This window comes from Anticarsia gemmatalis, chromosome 14 (genome assembly GCF_050436995.1).
Source record: "Anticarsia gemmatalis isolate Benzon Research Colony breed Stoneville strain chromosome 14, ilAntGemm2 primary, whole genome shotgun sequence".
Lineage (NCBI taxonomy): Eukaryota > Metazoa > Arthropoda > Insecta > Lepidoptera > Erebidae > Anticarsia > Anticarsia gemmatalis.
Genome location: NC_134758.1, coordinates 184,563 through 208,415, shown reverse-complemented (window position 1 = coordinate 208,415; position 23,853 = coordinate 184,563). Strand labels below are relative to the sequence as shown.

Below are 23,853 nucleotides of genomic sequence, written 5' to 3'. Positions count from 1 at the left end.
AAGATAGAAATATTTAGAAGTAGCTTACCCGAGTTATAATGAAAACCAGTTTGGTACCTGCACGAGCGATTTTAACCCTTCGCACAACGAACACTGTGTTGTGTTATCAAAGCAAATCTGTGAATAAACAGGTTTAGTTGGAAAACAATATTCGTGAGCCAAGTTCAAGTATTCGTAGTGGAAGCTAAGTTATGTGATTGAGGTTATGTTGACAAGCTAACTCAGATTTGAGATTATGATTTGTAAATCTAATATTTGTACAATTAATTGTTATTGTGTGTGTTGTGTGTGGCGTGTAGTGATTTGTGTTTGTCGCAGTGTATAGTTTTGTGTTAGTTTTCATACAAATTCCAAGTGATTAGTTTTCATTGTTGTTGTTTAGATTTGTTTAGGTTACGTATTTGATACAATAGAGTTAGTGCCTGTTTTCTTGTTGTTAACCTGTCATTATTGACGTGATTAAACTCGTGTGAACGTCAAGTAGTCAAAATTTATCCGACGAAAAAAAAACTGTCTGTGCCAATGGCAAATCGAGTGACCGGTACATGTTGTACTGCGTCGGTGGAACGAGCCGGCTTGCCAGGCCTCCTCAGAGATCTACAGCGACTCTCTGAAGATCAAGATTCTGCTGACATCGTATTTATCCTCGGAAATTCCGAAGAAAAGATCTACGCACACAAAATAATATTAATTGCGAGGTAAGTGAAGCCAAAAAGATATTCCCGTACCGGGAATCGAACCCGAGCCTCCTGGGTGAAAGCCAGGTATCCTAGCCACTAGACCATACGGGATGTGTCAGAGAAGCTGAATTTTAGTTTTATACTACACTGCTTCTAACAAGATTGTTATTATGTGGTAGTCTTACAATTTTGTAATCAAAATATTTATTCAGAACGAAACGTTTTCAAACGATCTATGGCTATTACTAAACTTAAGCTAACTTAAACCATTTGAGATTATGTATGGAGTTAGGCAATTGTCGTTACTCGTTTGTAGATAAGTTCAGGCTTTCATTACAATATTTAAAAACACAAAGAAAGCAGCCGTAAAGTCAGTTATAAAGTAAACAGCAGTAAAATACATTATTTTAAATTCTCCCAACTACAAAACTCACAACTTCTCGAAACAAACCTTGTAATTTGCGAAATCGTCGAAGTTTGAGTTCAAATTGTTACTAATTTTATCTATGTTCGCTTGCCGAGCAAATTACGGACCTTTCATGGTTGCACCATTCACTGCTTCAAATGCAAATTAATTTTGAGCTCCGAGATGTGAAGACGTAATTTGCTTGATGAGGCGCGCACTTCCATAATGCGCTAAAAGGAAATAAAGACTACACAAGTACATAAATTAATATTCATCACAAACTGCTTTACATTTTCTGTGAAGATAGTTCGGAAATTAAAACTGCCAACGCCATCTCTGCTCTACGCTTCGCAACTATTTTTAAAATCGCTGCCAGATGGCGCTAAAATCAAATTTGAATTCATCTCCACATCGAGTCCTTTTGAACGACTGCGTGTAATCCAAAGTAGAATCTGAATAGGAAACTAATAAAAAAGATCTCCGCGGTCCGTTCTGAATGAATTATGTATAGTGACGAAAGTTATTCAAACCAAAGATGGGGGATATCGAAAAGAAATCTGTCGTGGGCTAGCAATTTGCATGTAAATAGGCTTGGGTTCTGTTGCCGACATGTGGCTGATGTGGCCGCGGTCCAGTTGAAGGGGGCGGAAAAACGGCGAGCCCCGACTAACTCCGTCAAGTTATGCGTAAAGTTCGCAACACTCCCCGAATGTGTTTGTTAAGAGCAAATTGGAAAAATAACTCACTATTTGCGCGGTTCCCGCTTCGAGAAGTTTCCTATTCGAATTGATATACGACTCTAGTTTCTCACTTTTTATTATTATGTTCAGCATTATAACACCGGAAAGGAACATCCTACTTTTTTCTGATCGTATAGAATGTTTTATTTGAAAAATACTTTGGAAAGAGTTAGAAAAACTAAGTCCATCGTATGATAGAAGTACAATGCCGCAACGACGATATATTATTATATCATGAGGTATAACTATATTATTATAGATTATTACCGTCATTCGTATCTACATGTCTATTATAACCTGTTAAGTAGGTATGTGAAGTATAAGTTTTATAAAAACGGTAGGTAGGTAGGTATGTGGTATGCCAATATGAATATAAAAATCAATGTTGATTTATCAAAACGCACTGTAACTTACTGTTTAACGACTAAAACATCTATGACAAACTATTATCTGTATTGCTACCGAATGAATTACAAAAGAATACACCACTATAAGCAATTGTTAAGGAAACAAATTAAACTTGGAAAAGCATTTGAACTAATTTGAAGTATCAATATCAACAACAACACAACCGACTCGTGTTCCATAGAGCAGCATCAGCTCCTGGCAACACCATCTGCCTAGCATGATTGATTCACGAAGTTGGCAACATCCGCCGCGGCGATCAATCACCCGCGATCAGCTGTTGCGTTATCGTTATTATAACGTTGCATATTTAGCTAATGGATAAGTGATTAACATTATACCATATACGTTTAAATCCGAAATTGTATTATCAAGCAGTAAACTATAAATTCATACATGACTCGACTAAAACTTTACACATTATTATATTATGTCTCCATGAAATTGGCATGAAGAAACGATAGATATCTCAATGGGTAGCTTTTTACAGTCATTTCACTCGATATATTATTACAAATTATTTACAATTATAATAAAGTAACGCAATTATGTAATGTGAAAATTTGAAAATATACGTAGGTATATAGATTTTTTTTCTTGAAACAATAATAAACGGCATTGTTGTGGCCATTATTATAAACTTGTAAAGTAACCCGCCTTGCCGCTTAATTTTGTTTATAGTCATGGCACTTTTTGTTCGTCCCTCGTTTGTTTTTAATCAAGCTTGCCAACACTGGCCGTCCATCTTGAAGTTTTCGCGCCTAACGTTTAAGTTTACTCCACTTTTTATAGGTTATCTATCTTATTTACCAAAACACCAGGAATGGACGAGTTAAAGTCTCCTGGATGTTTTTTTTTGGATTAGTATAAATTCTAAAAGTATTTAGCTATTGCTCGATAGTAGGTAGGATGTTAGTAACTAAAAAACGTAAAGTAATATTACGCAAAACTTAGAAGCCTTTCTTCTAATTGGTTTAGCAATATGTGATGGTCTCAAAACACTACCTATCAATAAAAAATTGCTACAATAAAATATACATACTATGGTGCCTATTTAGAACCATAATAATTCGGCTTCAGTGAATTTATCGAATCCCAAAATAGTCAGCAGTCAAACCAAAGCGGGGACAATAATGTCCTCAACTGAACAATACTACCACAAATTCTCAACCAAAGCTCTTTAAACCAACACTTACAATTTGTATCACTTCATCAACCTACACTTATTCACACTTAACTTCGATACAATTTACTATATCGCCATCTCTGTCACTCGTAGAGAACGTCTGTTTATCCGAAAAGGACGATAGATATAGAAATCTTGACGAATTTTGGCAATTGGTGTTACTGGTTCGAACTGTGCAGGGTTAGGTAGGGCCACCATAGTTTTTGATTAAAGTTAGGGATATTTCTTCATGTGGTCAACCTTTAATTTTGTTTTCAAAAACTTCGATAAAATGGCTACCTATTTAAAAGTTTATTTATTTTTGTTTATTTATATATAGTTTTACGTAACTTGCGAGGAAAAAGCTTTGAAACTATAGCACAAAGTATAAATTAATTTAGTGACAAGAACCTTTTAGAATGAAATTAAAACATCATGTTAATTCACAAAAAAAATATTACGCACAAATTGCGCACAGTATTAGTGTACCTACCTAGGTTACTCGAGTGATCAACCAAATGATAGAAGTTTGTATATGCCCTTACTCGCTAACATTATCTATGGTCAAAGAGTCTTGCTCTACTAGCTTCATGGGCACCTCGTACAGGGATAATTTGGGACTTAATTACAGCGGCACCGGGTGTACAGCGCGGGGGGAGGGGGTGATTGATGAGTCAATGAGCCCGCGCCCGCACACAATTTATCGCACCACCACTCGCGCAACACTCGCTTCCATACACTTTATACCTACAAGTTGAGCGCTAAAGCCTCCTATGCCTCGAGTACACTGGAATTTTGATGAAATACTTACGTACTAAACTTAATTGATAGACGTTAATTCTAAATAGGTATTCAACAGAAACAGAACGCTGATTGCAGGATTACTTTTCGGATCTAGATTTTACAGTCCCACTAAAACTGCTACAGCTCCTATGTATGCTATCTATCATGAAGAACTTTCGTGATCAACTGCTGTAGTTTGTACTAAGAATTTACCAGCCCTAAAAAATACGAAGAAATTGCCTTCAATAGTTTTGACACAGGGCGTAATCTCATGGTAATCTCTATGGCAGGCTATATTTTAGAAACGGAAAAGAAAAAAATACAACATTCAGCCTTATCTGGTTAGTTAATTCAGTCGGTTGGAGAATCCAGCGCCGCCAACTGCATTCTAAAGACTATAATCTGCACGCGATTCTAGCAACATTCTAATTTTCAGTGCATTCATAGCACGCGACTTGAGTTGCGTTCAAATTACCAACGCTCAAAGCTAATGAACGCCATGGCTACTTGTATTTTTTCAACGTTATTTTTGAACGTATCGTCAGCGTATAAATCGACTTGTTAATCCTGATTGGTGTAATTCAATCTTGTAAATTACAGTGCACGCCGGCTGAATGTATCCTACAGTAAAATGAAAAGCGAACAGAAAACACCACGTCAATGGATGATTTTGTACGATGGAAATAAGTGATATGGAACATTTTTTATTTAAATTTTTCCCATTTAACATTTCACGATGAAAGCTAAATGCTGCTTTTTATATTTCAGGCTATATACGTAGGTAACAGCTACAGCCATTCAGTTTCAAATGATAAAGGGTCTTGTGGTTATTTTAAAAGTGCTGATGTTATTATCCCTGGTCACCGTTTTTGTCATAACGCCATTATAATAAACTGTCAAAGCGCAAAAAACCTCACAGCATTGCTGGCGTAGTTAGAAAACAAAGCGACATGAGCAGCATATTTGAAGCGTCGGGCTTTGTGCTCGGTTTTTACACAAAAGCTTACGTGTAACAAGATTGTCAGGTGAGGGTGCGCGGTGAGATTATTGCGACATTTTTGTACAAATAATAAAGCGGTAATGAGCTCGGCGACGCCGCGTCAGCGCCAGGCGCGGTGGGCGCGGTGGCCCCGCCGGCGCTGCAGCGCTGCGCTGAACCGAGCCACGAGCAGCCACGAGCCTCCAATTTGCGGTTGCGCTCACAATACGCGGCTTCTCTCGCTTCGCTCAGCTGTCAGCGCAACGTGTGCCGCCGATGTTGTTGTTGAAACTCACTGGCTTTTGTTATGGCTGCAAAATATCATGTTTATTCGTAATTTGCCATTTTTTGCCACTGGTTATTTCAAATATGAACTAGGTATTCAATCTTTGATTCCTCTATTTCCTATCTAGTGCAGTTATTTATTTCACGACATTTACTAAAACTCAGCGCTGTAGGGTTAAGATTAAGACCAAGCAAAAATTCGTATAAAATATTACGATTTCAACTGACTGAATAAGTTGCAACTACTACTCGACACTGACATAAATCAAAGTTTTATAATGCGATGGCGACGCGGACGACGCCACAGGACTCTCGTTTATGACCTAGCGCGCCATATAATGGCGGACGCGACCAAATCAACGGTTAGTCTCACCAACACTGTTACTAAGTTATACATATAAATTTTAATGGCGACAAACTCCGCTACTTGAAATTGGTCAAGCAATAAACTTTGATACTTTATTTTGCACTACTGGTTCTCACGGTACACTCATTGTAGCGTGCGCATACACTTTATCGTGATAGAATTGAATCTCCTGAAAAAAGATTGCTTTGAAACATACCGAACGACTAATTTGTATTATCCCGAGTTATAATACCTATAAAAATAATAAGCTACATACGAAACTTGGGAACCAGGTACAGAAACCGCTATTCAGTATAGAAAAACGTAAAAAAATCTGAATCGTTCTCTGCAAGAACTTTTTATTTTGATCTCCATTATCCTTATAATACGACGCTTCGCCCAGTATTTAACTAAGTACCTATCAGCAATTTGTATTTAGTTAGCTCAAACAGTTGAGCTGATCATTATTCTGAATTCAATTAGCATCGTTAAGTTGGCTATCAAGAAACGTTTAACTATGCTAATAGTGGCAGCTTGCACTTGCCGCGCTTTATCCCTTCCATTTAAAAACTTTTTGTTGACTGTTTAAATCATATTCGTTGAGTCCCAATATCCAACATGGCTCCTAAATAAATACAAATAGTTTTCAACAATATAAAACACTAGTTCATTAAAACATGAATCGTGAAGTAATCGCATTACCAACATTTACATAAACCCCTGCAAATTAAATTAATGAATATCCAGCATTCCTAATGCCGATACGACTATTATGACCCAGTAGAGTATAAAATAAAAGTATTAAACTCGACTAAAGTTCCATTATAACAACATTCTTTTTTAAACTCATGTCGTGACGTCGCAATCCGTTCAGAAATTCCATAATATTTTTTGTGGTGAAGTTGGCAACAGTGTTAGGTGTAAAATAATTGATGTTGTATTGTGCGTTTTGTCGCTACGTGGCGTATTGTTCCTTTAGCATTGTTGAACTGATTTGAATCTCGCGTTTTGTTTGCTAGCGCTGTGACTACGACAGACGGCGATTGTGGATATTTTAGAAAAATATTTTCAAAAATACGCGCTACACCTATATTGTATACAACATCGCGTAATATTGTTGGTGCCTACATAGTAATTTAGTTTGAACTGTATTGGTAGTAGGTACCCAATTTTCCTAATCAAACGCAATGTTTTCTACTATCATTTTCATTGGTTAGTTATGTCAATAGGAAAATACTATATGCTTTTGTAGCCGCCTACAGTTTTAATAATACTTAGAATCTCAAATACTTAATAATCAAATTTTTATGCAGAACTAATTTTCTAATGCTATAATTTTTTACTATGAAATACCGCACCGGCACACCATACCAATAAAACAATGTTCTTGGAAGTAAAACCGTAGGTACTTGAATTCGCGATGTTTAAGTTCACAAGAAAAATACTTGGCCCACATTTATAACTCCAGGAAATATTGTAGAACAATGTGGTCACCTGAAAACGAGCGGTTCGCGTGAAAGAGCGAGTTGTAATTACGATCCGTCGGTTTGTTTACCCCGCCGATAGATGGCGCTGGTTTCAACAACACCATTGTTTTTTGGCGCGCTCGACCAAGTTTTCTCATTTAATCCAACAAATATGTCTAGTGTTTCAGTTTAACTTTAGCTTTCATAGAATTGTACACACGTGCAGGTATAAAGAAATAACTCTTAATTGTAACGGGTGACTTGTGCATTGTTTTGCAGAAGTCATATGCACGACTTTCAAATTGCACACGTTATGTTATTTAAAGTTTGAAAGTTTTAATTTGTTTAGTGAGTTTTGCCTTCTGGCTATTTGAAATGAAAATTTTATTTACTTGCATGCAGTAGTGTGTAGAATACATACTTTTTGACTTAAAATAAAGAACATTATTAAAATTTATTCTACGTTTTTTGATCAGGACAGCATGTACCTAAATCTATCACTCAACGTAAAAAAATCTAAGGATATTGAGAAAGCTCTCTCACGCATGTAATTTCTCAATTCAAATAAGCTAGTAACTTGGTATAATATACAAAAGTGTAGGTGGCAAAAAGGGCCGGTGTGATTAATGATCTCGCTCCACACAGCTTCAGAGGCGAGCGACTGAGCGACGGACGGCTGCGGCGAGCCTACTATTAATCGTCATCATTACTGATACTACAATGTGAAGATGTTGAGGACAGTCCTGGATCAGAATCAAGTATCTTAAGCCACTCTTGAAGGAGATTCGACGCCCCACGCTACTCTACAGTCTGCAAGATAAACAAAATATCGACTGACAAATGGACTTAGCTAATAAATAGATGTAACACTTATTCATATGTTGAGAATATAATTACAAGCACATCCCCTTCTGTAACCCCTTAAAATTAATACAATGATCCGACTTGCTAATCTTAAACTTCACTTGTTAGAGATGCAAGACGCAAGTAATGTAATAATGTCCTCCTTGCCGATATACGGCTACGGCGGTCAGTTTCATTGAAACTGGCCATCTGTGCAGGACTTTGTTTATAGTGTCCAAGTGTGTGCACAATACACAGGTACACTCTCTATTTCATCACTCTCATAGTTTGGTGGGACGGATAACCGACACGACCAGTGAGAGGTCAGGCGCAGGACCGACGGCTTTACGTGCTCTCCGAGGTACGGAGGTCTTCGACCTCAACTTCCTAACTCCGGGCAATCTCTAAGAAATTCCTAACAGAAAATCTCAGAAAAGACTTTTTGGCCCGACCCAGGATTCAAACCCGAAACCTCTCGCAACGCAGTCGCATATACTACCGACCGCGCCACAGAGGCAGTTAAGTAGTGAAGTAATGTAGTGAGGCAATGAATGCAAATTGCTCTGCAGGAAAATCCAAAGACGTGCTTTCACTGTCACTCATCTGTAGTATTTACAGTTTTGCCGACGTAGCTTTATTCAAATTCGAAAATACAAAAAGTTTACAAAAATGTAAAATATTCCAATTTGTTCCACATTGCATGCATATCCATTTAATTCGCACTACATCGTGGTCACCGTGTTATCTGTCGCAAATTGCGCGTCAACGTTGTCGCGATGTCGCGTCGTGCGGCGCGGTGTCGCGCGGCATGTCGCCGTGACGTCATCAATCATGGCGCCCGCGCTGATACTGATTATACACACCCTTGTTTTTAACGCAACAAATTGCGAAATTAATTTTATTAAGTGCCAACATTTCCCCGGTCGACTGTGTAATTTAGTTAAGTGTGTTTATTTTAGCTGCCTTTTTATAAACTGTGCATGCAGTTCAATCAAACATCTACCTGTTAATAGAATTAGTTTGATATTTAGCAAGGGGAGGATCATAATATTACCTTTGGGAATAAAATCTAAAAATGAAATGAAATGAAATGAAAATAAGATATATCATAATATTTATCTAGATACTAGTTAGTCGGTATAGACAAGTACGCGTAGACATACGCGGCAATAGTAAAAAATATTAGATACTACAGCTTTATAAGCAAATAGATTTACTACGGAGAAGCAAAATTTTTCAAATTAGCAATTAATAAATGCCTAGGCAAGCTAGACACGAATTGCTAGGTATAACATATTACCTACACTCATACTACATAATCAATATTTTATTATTATACGTAACCGATCAAACTTATCCAATTTAGAACCTGTCTATCATGTATACCCGATGTTTCCCGACTTATTCCGAAGGTGACGTCACGCGGTATTGCCAGTGGTATAAATGTTGTACAGGCAATGAACGAGAGGTTTGTTGTAACCACGCTATTAAAAGTTGTGCGGACTGGTGTGCGACGCGACAGTGTTGCCACCACACTATTTAAATGTTGAGGTTTAAGCTAATAATAAGTTTTGTTTTACTTTATCAGAAACCAAATGTATGTAGCAAACATGTTCACTTAATGATTAGATTCCTAAATAATTACAACTAGAATTTTTAGGTAAAACTAAGCAAGTTGTTCAGCAGACCTGGTATTTGGCTGTAACCACTTTTTACTAATTATCATATTAAGTGCAAATATAAATTTATATAAGTCTGTAAACGTCTCTTAATTTTGTTTTTGTCAAAGAACCAAAGCTTAATTTTGTATAAATAGGTAATTTACTAGGTACTGACTGCATATAACATTTTATTAAAACGTATCCACACAAGCTATATCGCTAGAGCTGTCTACATAATATCACAAATCTAATCTACGGGGAGTCGAAGGATATCTGTCAATTAGTTCCGTCCTACCGTCTACTGTCCACATGTGACGTCAGTGACGTGTGGACGCGTCAACTTAATCACATCACTCACTACTTTTTACACACGATATTATACTGAATACTTAGGTAAAATAGATAGGTTTTTGTCTGAGAACTTATTAAGACCTCGAGTAAAATTGAGAACGTCTGCTTCTAAGAAAAGCTAAAACAAACTGAATGACTACCAACTTAGATGATGCATGCCTTGTTTCAATTATAAAGTCCAATAACTGCGCAATGTTTAAGTAATTTATAATCCAGACTTGGATCAGCTAAAGATCTTAAAAGAGTAAATGAGCCAGCTAGGTACATTCAGTTCTATTCTCAAGCAAAAGGAACTGTAAGAAAATCTCTTATAACCGGTAGAAACTGGCGAGAAATCTCTTCATAAATTAGCCGTTTTATAAAAAGCGCAGAAGTATTTGCTGTGAAAATGATGACGAGGCATAAGAACATTCGCATTAAATCCTTCAGCAAGGAGGAAGCACGTGTTAAATGGAAATCAGCAAAAAGGTGTAAGTGAAAGCTCGCGGCACGCTCCATTAGTCAACATCTGACGGAGACGGCTGCCATATACAATGAATAAAATATCAAAGATACGACACATAAGAAAATCTTATGGTTTTATACCTAAAAGTCACTTGGACGTTCTCATTTATAGCTCGCTATGAAGCGTAAATAACGTATTGGCTAAACTACAGGTAGTAATGTCTATTTGTTATAAAGACATAAAAAGTAAAACGAACTTATTAATTAAAACAAACGAATTGTCCATCCCTTTTAACTCCTCTCAATGCGAAAAGTACGCGATGTTTTTAACAGAGATGCGTACCTACTTTAGCAAATTTTAAAACAAAGAGGATATCAGTGGTAAAACAAGAAAAAATGGGACAGTGCATTTCATGTCTGCACGTTAGTCTTAGAACATCTGGCTCGCCGACCAAGATTAATGATATCTGCGGAGATTCCTGGACCAATCGCAGCTCCGCCACTGAATTAATTACACGTAGAGGACGCGGAGGACGCGGACGACTCAAACTGTGATTAATTGTGAACAAATCGACGCCATGCTCGTGTAATGTACGTCTGTCACGGTACCCGGGATGTATTGAACATTGGACACCAGCTGGACGAAGGATCATATGGATATTAATTTCTACTTATTTCTCCACAAGCTCTCTTTAACCTGTCTCAAAAATGTATGGTATGGCATAAAGTCAAAGAAATTACATCAAATAGAGAATAGAGAGTCGTTATGGGATATTTTTCGATTTATGGATAAAAGGTATTCAGCTAGACTTAGATACAAATACATCAAATTTTGCAAAAGGGCACACATTTTTGAGAAAAGGTATAAACTAAGTACTAAGTACGTATTATATGTACCTATACCTTTAGTATTATTACTTGGGTAACCAAGGCATCTGTGATCCGTCCGCAAATAAATCACCATGAACGTCACTGAGTTTGCAATTAATGGACAACTGTCTTAAGGCTTTACACCAGACTGAAATATTGAAGACCTGAAGATTTTGGTTCTAGTCGTGAACGAATAAATAAAGTGGAAACCTTTTTTAAACAGATTTCAATCACCTTTTCTGACTGTCAAAAATGTGGTGAAGTTTTTATTTATGAGGATTTATTTCAAAGACGATGCAGAATTTTAAACCTCTTTAGTTGATCACTCAAAACTGAAAATATTAGCCGTTATTCGTCAAAACAATTTGGTAATGTCATTAGAGTTTTCTTTTTAAATAGCTTTTTTTCTTCTAATGGCTTTTTTAATTTTCTCTACATTTTTACTAGCCTATTTTTAATTTTGTATGACAAACTTTTTAGTTAATTGGAAGTTCGATAAATATTTATATTTTAAAGCTTATTTTTTTGTGAATGTACTTAAGTATATGCTTTTATTTTAGATATGAACATGATGTCAACAAACCTGCGATTTAGTTATATAAATAATTGTTATTTGTGTTAAGAAGTAAATCTGTTCCAAATTTACCACATCTTATTTTATCTAGCAAGATATAACGGGTATAAGTAGGACGAAACACTCTAAATAATGCACACGTCACATGAGATCTGACACGGCGTCCTGTGGGAGCCGTGGCGTAACCACTACCTACCACTACCTACCGTAACACCAACATAATGTGCCTCTATATAATATTCATTAACGTTGAGTGATCGATCTCAGCTGCCTGATATTTTGACATCACATTCTCAATACGCCACATAACAGGCGCCATCGTCATACAATTTCAGAACGAAAAATTTCAAATAATGCGGCTGACTGTCGGAAATTCTTTTGCCTACATTAATAAGAGGCTTCGAAATTTCGTATTCTTCATCTATATCATGAATCACACCTATAATTATTTGACTATACAAATATTCTTAATTAAAATGTCTGAAATGTTACTAGTAAAATTGAAATAGGTATAGGTAAGCAATCTAGAATCAATTAGGTGGTAATCTCGTTTTACATTGATTGATTATAGCAATTAATCAAGTCGACACCAGATATTGGCGTCTGCAAACTGTGAGCTATGTCACAACTAGGTACCTACAAGCAGTACAAGCTCGTACCCGCCTACCGTTTCATCAATATTACACTCAAGTGATTAAGTATAAGTTATCCAGATCATCTTGGTTCTAGACACATAATAGGTATGTAGTCCTACCTTTTCATCATCTTATACCAAATAATTTATTAATAAACTCTACAGAAATTATTAGCTTATTAAATACTTTCTTGTAATTAGGTGTCGTTGTTAAAATCTAAATAATTTATTATTAATTAGAATTTAGAACACATCAAAAGTAGGGTACCTAATCATTGTAACATTGCTAATACAGTAGGTATAATTTAGGTTTTGCAATATAAAATACGCACATCACCTAAAAGGGTAATAGTTTTTTTTTTTTTTTTTTTTTTAACCTATACTGTCCCATTGTTGGGCAAAGGTCTCCCCCAAACTCCTCCACCGGTCTCTATCCTCAGCCATCTCTTGCCACCCTTCCAGATAGGTGTCCAAATCGTCACGCCAACGTTTCCTCGGCCTGCCTCGCCGTCGTCGACGACCTTCAGGCATCCATTTTGTGACGATACTTGCCCACCTATCTGGATGCATCCGAACAACATGACCCGCCCAATCCCACTTAAGTTTGGCAGCTTTCTTGCCAACATCCGCGACTCCTGTTTTGGAGCGTATAACGGTGTTACGTATGCGGTCTGCGAGTTTTAGGCCTAATACGCTCCGCTCGATAGCTCTTTGGCAAACCTTGAGTTTAGACTTCTGAGTCTCGGTCAGAGACCAGGTTTGAGCACCGTAAGTTAGGACAGGCAAGATACACATGTCGATGAGTCTACGTTTATGTACCATTGCAAGGTCGCCCTTGAGTAACGTCTTCATGGACCAGTAGCTCTTCCAGGCGTTGTCGACTCGACGTTCAATCTCCTTGTCTTGCCTGTTTTCGAAGGATACTAACTGGCCCAAGTATATGTACTCATCGACATATTGTATATCTTGCCCGTCTACCACGACCTTACGTCTCGTGCTGTTGGTCATGACCTTTGTTTTGGACCGATTCATCATCAGTCCAACCTCAAGGCTTGCCGCGCTCAGATCTTGGAGCATGTCTTGCAGTTCTGAGGCGGATGATGCAAACAGGACGATATCATCCGCAAAGCGGAGGTTGGTAAGATTTTTGTCGCCGATCTTGATGCCTTTTGACTGCCACAAAACTGCTAAAGTTTGAAAAATCTCTTCGAGAGTGCTTGTAAACAGTTTGGGAGAGAGCGGGTCACCCTGTTTAACTCCTCTGTTTATTTTGAATGTTGGTCCAGGATTATTGATTTTAATACTCGCTGAGCTATTGTTATAAATAATGTTGAGGAGGTGTATGTACGTTTCATCTACACCTTGGTTAGACAATGCGGTAAATATGGATTTGTGAGTGATACTGTCGAATGCTTTTTTGTAATCTATGAAGGCTAAGTAGAGTGGTATGTGGTATTCGGAGTGTTTTTCTATTAATTGATTGACGGTATGTAAATGGTCTATTGTCGAAAAACCGGGGCGAAAGCCAGCTTGCTCAGGAGGCTGATGTGAATCTAGAGTGCTGTCAATGCGATTGTGAATTATTTTAATAAAAGCTTTGTACAGATGTGGTATTAAACTTATGGGCCTGTAATTATTAATATCTGCCTTATCGCCTTTTTTATGTAAAAGGATTATATTGGAATGGCACATTTGTGGAGGAATTTTTCCAGTTTTTAGGATGGCGTTAAATAGGTTGGTTATGTGTGGTAACAGAATAGGGGACCCGAATTTGAGAACTTCGGTTGAGATGCCGTCCTCGCCTGGAGATTTGTTGTTTATGATGTGAGTTTACTTAAACTTAATAATGAATGAGTAAATGATCGTCCCAACTATTTCCGAGATAAGCCACGCTTAAGTCCGTGATAAATGACCGCCACTAACAAAGTTTAAAATTGAATTTAGTCAATACAAATCCAATCAGCCGCGGTACACCATAGAGGCGGGAGTCTGCCTCTACCTACTCTATACACGTACAGATAACATATTAGTCTAGTCTATGGTATTTTGTGGTGCTTATCTGCCAGATAGAGATAGGTAGGTAAGTACCTAAGTATAAATATGTGATTTTTGTAGGTGAGTTAGATTAGACGTCAATTAAAAACTCTAGATAATCGCGGTCTGTTCTTAGGGTGCGAATAGTCACTTGCTACGATGTCTGCAAATTTCTGAACATTTAACCACATTAAAATATTTCACGAGATAAAACACGCTATCTACTAAGTTAAGTTTTGTTTAAGACATATGAGATTGCGGTATCACGTAAAATGTCAAAAGAAAGTATTTTCACATTTTTTGCATATTACATGTATGTAGGTACTACTACTGTAGGTAGGTACCTACTAATGCAAAAACTCTTGCTGCAATATTCAAAGAGTTCGTAGTACTACTACTCGCTACTTAGAACTACCAGCTACTACTACTCGAATTTAATATAAACTACAGAAGTTCAGAGTCCGACCGAAAGAAGTAGGTACCATTGAAAATTACATTAATTAATGCAGTATAAAAAAAAGGATTTATATGAAAGATATATAACACCTCTTTGTCTTACATACTTCACCACATTTTTATATATTACTGGTGACCATTCGTCAAAAAAACGTGTTGCTGCCATTAGATATTTATTTTTTATTAATTTTTATTTTTGTTTTAATGGTATTTGTATTTTTTCTCGAGATAAACCGGCCTGTTGCGGTTTATATTATAAACTTCTTACTTCACATTTATTTATTTATTTTTTATTTATTTAAACTTAATATACAAATTTGTATAAAGGCGGACTTAATGCCAGGGGCATTTTCTGCCAGTCTACCTTAGGGTGATGCAGAGATTATTACGAAGGTGTTTAAAAGAGGAAGGAAAGTGAGTTAAGAAAGAGTGTACAAATAAATAATAAGATAAATGAGCGATATGAGTGTAAATACATAAACATAAATAATATGTACATAAACATAATAAATATTACTTATGATATATAAAAAATAAATATAGATACTATAAAATATGAGATATATATGTTACTGTAAAAGCCCGAACTGTGGCAAATCCTAAGATTTTCCGGTAAAACCTAAGATTTACCAACTCTCAATGGTAAAAGTCCGAACAAGCCGGAGTTTAAAAACTATGTTACGGTATATAAAAAAATCCTCCTTCATAACTATGTTTATAACTATTTCACGGTATAATTATATACTGTGACATAGTTATAAAGAAGGAGTTTTGGGCACAGCGACATGGGTAGGTTAGGTTAGAAGGCTAAGGTGGGAGCGAGCGAAGCGAAGCTCCCACCTTAGCCTTCGTGGTTATTTTTTTTTGACCACCCAGAAGGAGGAGCCCCGCGAAGCGGGGCTCCGGCGACATCTCGACATCATCAAGTGAATATAGGTAAAAGTTAGAAATAAAAGTATTGTTCGGACTTTTACCATCGCGAGTTGGTAAATCTTAGGTTATACCGGAAAATCTTAGGATTTACCACCGTTCGGGCTTTTACAGTAACATATACAATAATAAATAAATATAAATATACGCTAAGATAATTGTGACGATTCAGCAACTTTGTTCAACAAAAGATCTCGCACTTTGTTCTTGAACGTAAGACGGTTAGTGGACATCCTGATTTCAAGAGGGAGCGCATTCCATAACAGAACTGACTGGACAGGGAAAGAAGAGTAAATAAACCCAGTAGTGTGGGATGGACAGAGAAGAGTGAGATTGCTTGAAGAGCGGAGATTACGGTTGTGGTTATCACACAAGTATTGAAAGTAGGGAGTTAGGTAGGCTGGGGGAGAAGAAGAAGTGAGGAAAGAGAAGAGCGTCGTGAGAGCGCGTAAATTACGGCGCTCACGGATTGGTAGCCACCTAAGTTGAGAGCGATAAGTAGATATATGATCATACTTGCGAAGATTGAATATAAATCGAATGCAGTTGTTAAGAAGACGGTCGAGTTTGTTGAGGAGATCTGCATTCAAGTCAAAGTAACACACGTCACCATAGTCGATGAGAGGGAAAATTAAAGTCTGTACAAGCATCGCTTTCGTCCTACATGGCAGCATGTTCTTGAGGCGATATAGAGCCCGCAAAGTGCTAGTGACTCTGCGACAAACATTGGCTATTTGGGATTTCCAGCTTAAAGTTGAGTCAATGTATAATCCTAAATCTCGCACAGCAGACGTTGTTTCAATAGTCGAGCCATTAAAAACTATAGGTGGAACGTGAACGTGACCAAGCCTGCTGATGTTACGGTGACTGCCTACCAGTATAGCCTGACATTTGGTAGGGTTAACGGCTAAGCCGAACTTCTCGGACCAGGACTTGATGTGTTCGAGGTCGCCGTTCACGACATCAACCGCTGTGGATATGGAGTCCACAGTTCCTTGCGAATAAAGCTGCAAGTCATCAGCGTACAGATGATACGCTCCTTGAAGATTTTATCGATGTTAGAAAAGGGAAAAATCTTTATTCAGTTTTAAATTGAAGCAAGCGTATAAAGATATTGGTTCTGCTATGTCAGTTAATATGCTAGTGAGACCTATTTCTCCATATATACATTTCCTACTTTCATGATTCAAAATAATCAAAACCAAACCAAATTATTAATTTATCGAAAGTTAATTAATAGACACCTCTTAAACTCTTAGTATCGATATTTAAGAGCGGCGTGCACTCGGCACCAGAGGGCGCCACTCTCAAGTTTCGCATAACTTACAAGTTCGAACACTTGACAAGTTTAAGTTTTTCCCGAGAGCTTGTTCCAAGTGCGCTTATAATTTCTTCTGACAAGATTATCGGTTTTTAATTACGTACGCCGGCGCGGCCGCTCCACGCTCATAGCTCTCAGCCTTTGAGAAATATTAAACTTCTTAGTTTGTTGTTAAGTTTTCACAAGCTTAATACTTTAGAACGATAGTTTAAAAGGTTTTAGATCGTAAAACCTGGATTTATTTTCTATTAAAACCAACTCCAAGTAGGTAGGTAACTATTTAGGTTTACTCTTTTAATCCAACGAAAAGCTTTTTAAAATATTGTAAAGCTTTTGTTGTTAGAATATAGATTTATTTAAATGGGTTCAGAATTTAGTTTCAGTAACCAGGAGCTAAGAAACATTTGTAACAGTTAATAACTACGAAATTACAAAATATTTAATTTGTTACAGATGCAAGAGCTTCCAAAACACAAAACGCGGCGAAGTATGCAGGATTCCAGGGTGTACCGTAACGCCATCTATTGGCGGACAACCTACACCAATACGTATGCCACACGTCCAAGTTGAAACATTCCGACTTTTTATCCAATACGTTTACACTGGCAAAGTGAGTTATTATCTATTATATATCGTTTATTATCTAGCTATACATTGATTGATACGTTCATTGATATTTATTATAAGATCTTCTATTCACAAATATGAAACGATGTAGGCTCCTCAATTACATCCAAGTTCGTTATAAAAACTCTAGATGGCGCTGTGTTATTTTTTGTTTTGTTTTTAATTTAGCTGTTCATAATGAGATAATGTTATTAAATTTTATAGCTACTGCTACAAGACTCTGGAGTATTCGAAATGATGACATTAGCAGCGGACTTAGGCGTGGAGGACCTTAGAGCGGCTTGTGAAGATCATGTTACGTCTACACTGAGTGTTGAAAGTGCTTGCACATTACTTGCAGCTGCTATGGAGATACAAGATAGACCAGGTAAATTACATTTTAAAGTGTTACACTTTGATACAATACCGAAATTTTAGTGATCACAATAAGTGCGATGGTGGTGTAATGGTCAGCATAGTTGCCTTCCAAGCAGTTGATCCGGGTTCGATTCCCGGCCATCGCACACTTTTTGCCCCGTTTTTACGCTTTTACAACCATTTACAAACCTGATTAACTTGCTGTACATCAATTTATTTATTTATGGAACCTTTAGTTATTATTTTAATTATTTTTTCCAATAAATTCCGATAAGATGTAGTTTAACCGAAAGTGTTTTTATAATTTTATTTATTTTTTTCTCACGAACCAACGCTGCAGCGAATGAAAAACATTAAGTGATACCGCTACGTTATACCGTTTTATTATAATTATATTAATAAAAGTAGGTATCAGCGTCGCGAGCCTAAAATCGCCATTATTCCGTTCGGAGTCCTTCGCTTTGAACCGTAATGATTTATGTTATAATTCAAAAACTTATGATCGTATGCTTCCAATATTATATCTGGCTGGATAAATAAATAATCAATTTGAAATCTGCTTATATAATTATGTAGTTAAATTGGGCCGAAAACGTTAGTTAAAAGATTTCTTTTAAAAAATATGAAGTTTATGATAACTTTGCCTTATACAAAAAATATGTAAAGGCTTTTCTTTATGAAATTTAATGTAAATTTAATGAAATTATAAAAATGAGGGAATAGGATTTTTTTTTCAACGTAAGCGGTAAGATACCTACTTCAATTAAGAAATGTGTCACCCAAATCGGTAATTGACTAAAATGAAAGCACACGTCCCTATTTGTACCATAGACACTAACAGCCGCTTGATAAAAAATAGCATCGCGGCGTCATTTTAAACCATAGACATTCTGTTTGACCAATTTGACAGGCCGCCAAGCCGGGCTTCTACTAATTTGTTTTTTGGAGTTATCTTGGTACATAGGCAAATAATATCATACCAAAATGGCATACAAAGGCCCACCGAAAGTCCAGAAGGTGATGGTACAGCCCATCAACCTTATCTTCAGATATCTGCAGAACAGAAGCAGGGTACAAATTTGGCTGTACGAGAACGTGAATTTGAGGATCGAGGGACACATCGTGGGATTTGATGAGTACATGAACATTGTTTTGGATGAGGCAGAAGAAGTTCATATGAAGACAAAGAATAGAAAGCAAATCGGACGAATTATGATGAAAGGAGATAACATAACGCTAATACAAAATGTAAACCCGAACGCGTCGGTATAAGTTAGGTTATAAAGTGTAGTGAATAAGTTCATTCCCAAGGACAAAAGAAGGAACCTCAGTGTTTTGTAAGCTATGGCGAGTGCGTACTTGTACATTGGTGTGGCACCATTAAATATAAGTTAATTTGTCCATAACAAATGAGTTTTATTCTTTTGAAGTTATGCCTTTGATTTCAATTTTCAGGTTTTGTTATTCATTAACGTTTACTAGGTGAGGATTCATAACTTATTAATTTTATCGACTCTTGCTAATAGTTATTATTATACAATTCAGCTAGCTTGACTTGTCCGGGTCATCTGCCAACAGATCATATTCTATCACATAAAATCAATTTCAAGTTCCTCTCTTTTGATGATGGACATGTTTATTTTGTTCCTGTTACCAAACATTATGTACATATTATTTGTTGTTCATATAGCAATCATTAGTAAAAATTTGGCTGCTGTATTTATGCTATACTTAGCAGTGAACTATATGATGGTGTTTTCACTATTTGCTCTGTACAGGGACCCTGGAATACACTTTATATCCGACTAATATTATAAATGGATAACCTAATACATCCATGTATTAGGTTGGGGAAAAAGTCTTTTCGCATTATAGTATGTATGAACTTGTAATAAGATCTCTTTGGCTTCAAGAATCACAAATGAGTACACAGTTCATTAGGTTTCTTTCAGTGAGCTCATGAGGTACCCAAATATTGAGCTTTTTAGTGTAGAGAAAAGATTTTATTACAAGTTCAAACATGATAAAACTACCTTTCAGATTTTAGGTAATTTAGTACACTGATTGCTTCTAACCTGGATTGATTAACAAATAGGATACTTTTTACCCTGGGAAATGTATTCACACCAATGAAGTTGCAGGAAGAAACCAATTTATAAAGTAATATGAATAACAGATACCTAATATAAGCTAATGATAGAGATATATGTAACAAAATGATGGCATTAATATTATCTCTGTTATTTTATTAAGGCTCAAACAATTTCATGTGTGACCAACAGGTGGTAAAAGTGCATCATCATTCATGGAGCGGTGCATAGCATTCATAGGTGACAATGCAGCCGACTGTGTCAAGACCAACGCCTTCCTCAACCTGCCTAAAGAAGCTCTCATCAAACTCATCTCCTCAGACTTTGTTAGTTACTATTTGTATTATTCATTCATAAATAGGATCGTCTAATTCTTATGATAAGCCTTAAAGTGGCAAGAAAGATACAATGTGTTGGGTGGAGACAGGAATATTCGAAAGATATCTGCTGCTATAATTGAATCTGGATGTAGTAAAACAGGCTACCTCACTTGGCATAGTCAACAGGGGGTGGTAACTAATAATTCCTTTCATATGCTTGCTTGAAAATAAATAATTTAAAATCTCAAAAGAAAGAACATCATTAACTAGATTACCAAATGTAAAGACATAGGACTATTGAAGGTTACAAAAAATCTATAAGTACCTAGTTGCACCTAAAAGCAACGAATTTACCTAGCCAAGATCTATTAGGTGCATCATCTAATGAATGTTATCAATCACGCCTTCAGCTATGTTTGGAAGAAGAGGAAGTATGGCGCTGTGCCCTGGCGTGGGCCAAGCAGCGCGCCGGTGTGACACAACCCACCGCACACTGGACCGAGGAGGAACGAGCCAGGGTCTGTCATCATCTTGCACCACTCATGCAACACGTGCGGCTCTTACTTATAGGTAGGTAGCAGTTGAAAGCCGATAATTGGTACTAATGTGTAGAGAAATCCCATGTGAATGGTACAGACGAGAATAGTTAGTGTCAATGCGGAAGCCTCTAAGGCCCTGCAACGAATGCCACGCGATAGCAGTTACCTTCAATTTTCAAAGATAAAATTACAAAGACTATTGTAAACATTGGTCAAGACTGGTAGGAGATTTGATGCTTTGGTATGGGTATCATTATTATTTGTTAATGAAAACTCTCATGCTGAATAAACGGAGCTTTTATTTCTATTGTTCTAAAGAGTTCAACGAACTCCAATTCCTAGACTGTGACACTAAAGTCAAATAATGGAAAAACAAATTACGCCGTTTACCAACTGTATAGTATTAATTTACATATGCGTCACAACGTCATCAATCTGCTACTACCTAACCTAATAACGCGACAGTGCCATCTTGTGTCAGATAGAGTCATTTTTGTAAAAAAAAAATATATATTAAGAAAAATATTGTTTTGTGCAGACAGTGCAGTGTTTGCGGAGGAGGTAGAGCCGACGGGTGCCGTGCCCATGGAACTGTCGCTGGAGCGTTACCGCCGCGCTGCCCTGCACGCCGCCCCACCGCCGCCGCCGCACCACGCTGACAAGCGCACACAGCCTCGGTAATAATAAATTATGTTCTAGCTATATTTACAGTCACAGCTATTCTATATTTTCTTCTCCCAATTAATCCATAGATATTTAGCCGAAATTAAGCTTTATGAAAGTTACATTATCTTGTTGCAGGTTGGCTGTGAACATGTTCACTGGATCTCTTATTCTACAGCAAGACAAGAGTGCATTCCAAGCTGTTATCAACAACTGGTAAGATAAAGACAACTACACTTGTATTGCTATGATAACCTAATAGAAGTAAATAATACTTTATTGTTTGATGTTCAGGTGCGGTACTCCAAAGCAGTCATGGCGGCTGATATTCCGCGCGTCAACACACGGCTACTCGGCGCAATCGTTCCACTCACATTGTGATGGTATTGCGCCCGTGTTGCTACTTGTACAGGTAATATTATCTAACACAAGTCTACGCTTTCTGTCTTGTGAAACGGTTCAATGAGGATCTACTCTAAGCTCTGGTTGTGTTGTTAGTTGTCCCGCGGCGAGGTAATCGGCGGGTACTGCGAGGCGGCGTGGGCCGCAGGAGGTGCGGGCGGGTACATCGGCGCTGAGCGTGCCTTTCTATTTGCACTAAGCGACCCCCCCGCGCGGTACACGCTGCTCAAGAAGGCCTTCGCGCTCTGCTATCATCCCGAGTTAGTACACTAACAGTAACATTCATTTAGCTTACTCTTTTCTCTGTTTAAATTATATCACAATGCCTCGTGGCAATCACAATCCTACACGGAACAAAGAACAGCAAAAAAACTAAATTAAATGGTCTGAATTAAGAATATTAGTAGTTAGTTTAGTTTTATTAAAATCGGTTAAAAATCAGTACCAAGTTACTACAAAATACGTTTTTCGTGAACCGCCCAGGGTAAGGAAATAATAACTAATTTTGAAATTAAAACTATAGTTTAATGTATGTTCATTGTTGTCAGATGTGGTCCAATATTCGGCGCGGGCGCGGACCTGCTGATCTCGAGCAACTGCAACAGCAACTCGGAGAGCTACAGCAACCTGCACTCGTACGGCGATCAGATCGCGCCCGCCTGCCTCGCCACCGAGTACAACTTCACCGTGCGGGACTACGAAGTCTTCACATATAAACATAATTAAATTATTAATAAATTCTCTTTTGTACTACTGCGATATATAAATTAACTTATGTTTACTTGAATATGTTTTCGTACATTTACTATTACTACCATTACTACTTAAATTATGCTCCGACATTCATAAATATGGTGAAAAGCAAGTCCTATTCCGACTACATCTCTCTTTAAATCTATGAATATTTCTGTTTGTAAAGTCAATGTCATATTTTATTAAATCTTACTCCTCTCTTATTTTTGAATTTAGTTAGTATTGCCTCCGATATATTTTTCTAATGAGTTACAGCTACTCGCTACTAGATGGCGCTACTCGTAATATATAATCATGTTTTACTTCTTGTGCATTTTTGTGTTTAAAATAATGAAAGATATTTTTAGTGTTAAAAATTATCTTTTTATACTTATATAATAAATTACGATATTACTTACCGTCCATCTTCCTCTAGAAGTATTTGAGATTCAGTATTTTTTAAGTGCCAATAATAAATGATTATATTATTATAACCATGGTTTTGTTTTTATTTAATCGATTAGTTATTACATTGCGTATAATTATCTTCAAAGATTAACCATTCCTGTTTTTAGGGTTTATTAAAGTTTATTCACGATTCAAACATGACTAAGTACCATCTATTTTCACTAGATGGCAGTGCCGGTCTCAAATTACGCAGCGAGTGGCAGAAAATTCCAAATCTTTTTTTCAAAAGTATATTTTATAAAAAAATCTTAGAAATATCTAATTCGATATTCCTTACAACGG

At 36.9% G+C, this 23,853-nt stretch overlaps 2 protein-coding genes and 2 non-coding genes across 4 annotated transcripts; 3 read left to right on the top strand and 1 right to left on the bottom strand.

Annotated features, from left to right (window-relative positions):
- The first annotated feature begins 138 nt into the window (after window positions 1-138).
- On the top strand, window positions 139-23,597 carry LOC142978440 (serine-enriched protein). The gene is made up of 10 exons (XM_076122901.1): window positions 139-698; window positions 17,827-17,983; window positions 18,205-18,367; window positions 20,640-20,773; window positions 21,178-21,337; window positions 21,845-21,983; window positions 22,108-22,185; window positions 22,264-22,381; window positions 22,468-22,631; window positions 22,920-23,597. Exons 1-10 carry the CDS (start codon window positions 523-525, stop codon window positions 23,095-23,097), a joined length of 1,467 nt encoding a protein of 488 aa, XP_075979016.1. The 5' UTR covers window positions 139-522; the 3' UTR covers window positions 23,098-23,597.
- TRNAE-UUC (transfer RNA glutamic acid (anticodon UUC)) lies at window positions 720-791 on the bottom strand. The gene has a single exon. It is a non-coding gene; the product is annotated as a tRNA-Glu (tRNA).
- On the top strand, window positions 18,432-18,503 carry TRNAG-UCC (transfer RNA glycine (anticodon UCC)). Its single transcript has one exon. It is a non-coding gene; the product is annotated as a tRNA-Gly (tRNA).
- SmE (Small ribonucleoprotein particle protein SmE) lies at window positions 19,237-19,767 on the top strand. The gene has a single exon (XM_076122902.1). The coding sequence runs from the start codon at window positions 19,342-19,344 to the stop codon at window positions 19,627-19,629; it is 288 nt and encodes a 95-aa protein (XP_075979017.1). The 5' UTR covers window positions 19,237-19,341; the 3' UTR covers window positions 19,630-19,767.
- Window positions 23,598-23,853: the final 256 nt, after the last annotated feature.

What these genes read in the sequence shown, in the direction of transcription:
- SmE (XM_076122902.1), top strand. Translation starts at nt 19,342, where the DNA reads ATGGCATACAAAGGCCCACCGAAAGTCCAGAAGGTGATGGTACAGCCC.
- LOC142978440 (XM_076122901.1), top strand. Translation starts at nt 523, where the DNA reads ATGGCAAATCGAGTGACCGGTACATGTTGTACTGCGTCGGTGGAACGA. An exon ending in GACAAGCGCACACAGCCTCG is followed by an intron (nt 21,984 to 22,107) that starts GTAATAATAAAT and finishes ATCTTGTTGCAG; the next exon opens with GTTGGCTGTGAACATGTTCA. An exon ending in CCGTGTTGCTACTTGTACAG is followed by an intron (nt 22,382 to 22,467) that starts GTAATATTATCT and finishes TTGTGTTGTTAG; the next exon opens with TTGTCCCGCGGCGAGGTAAT.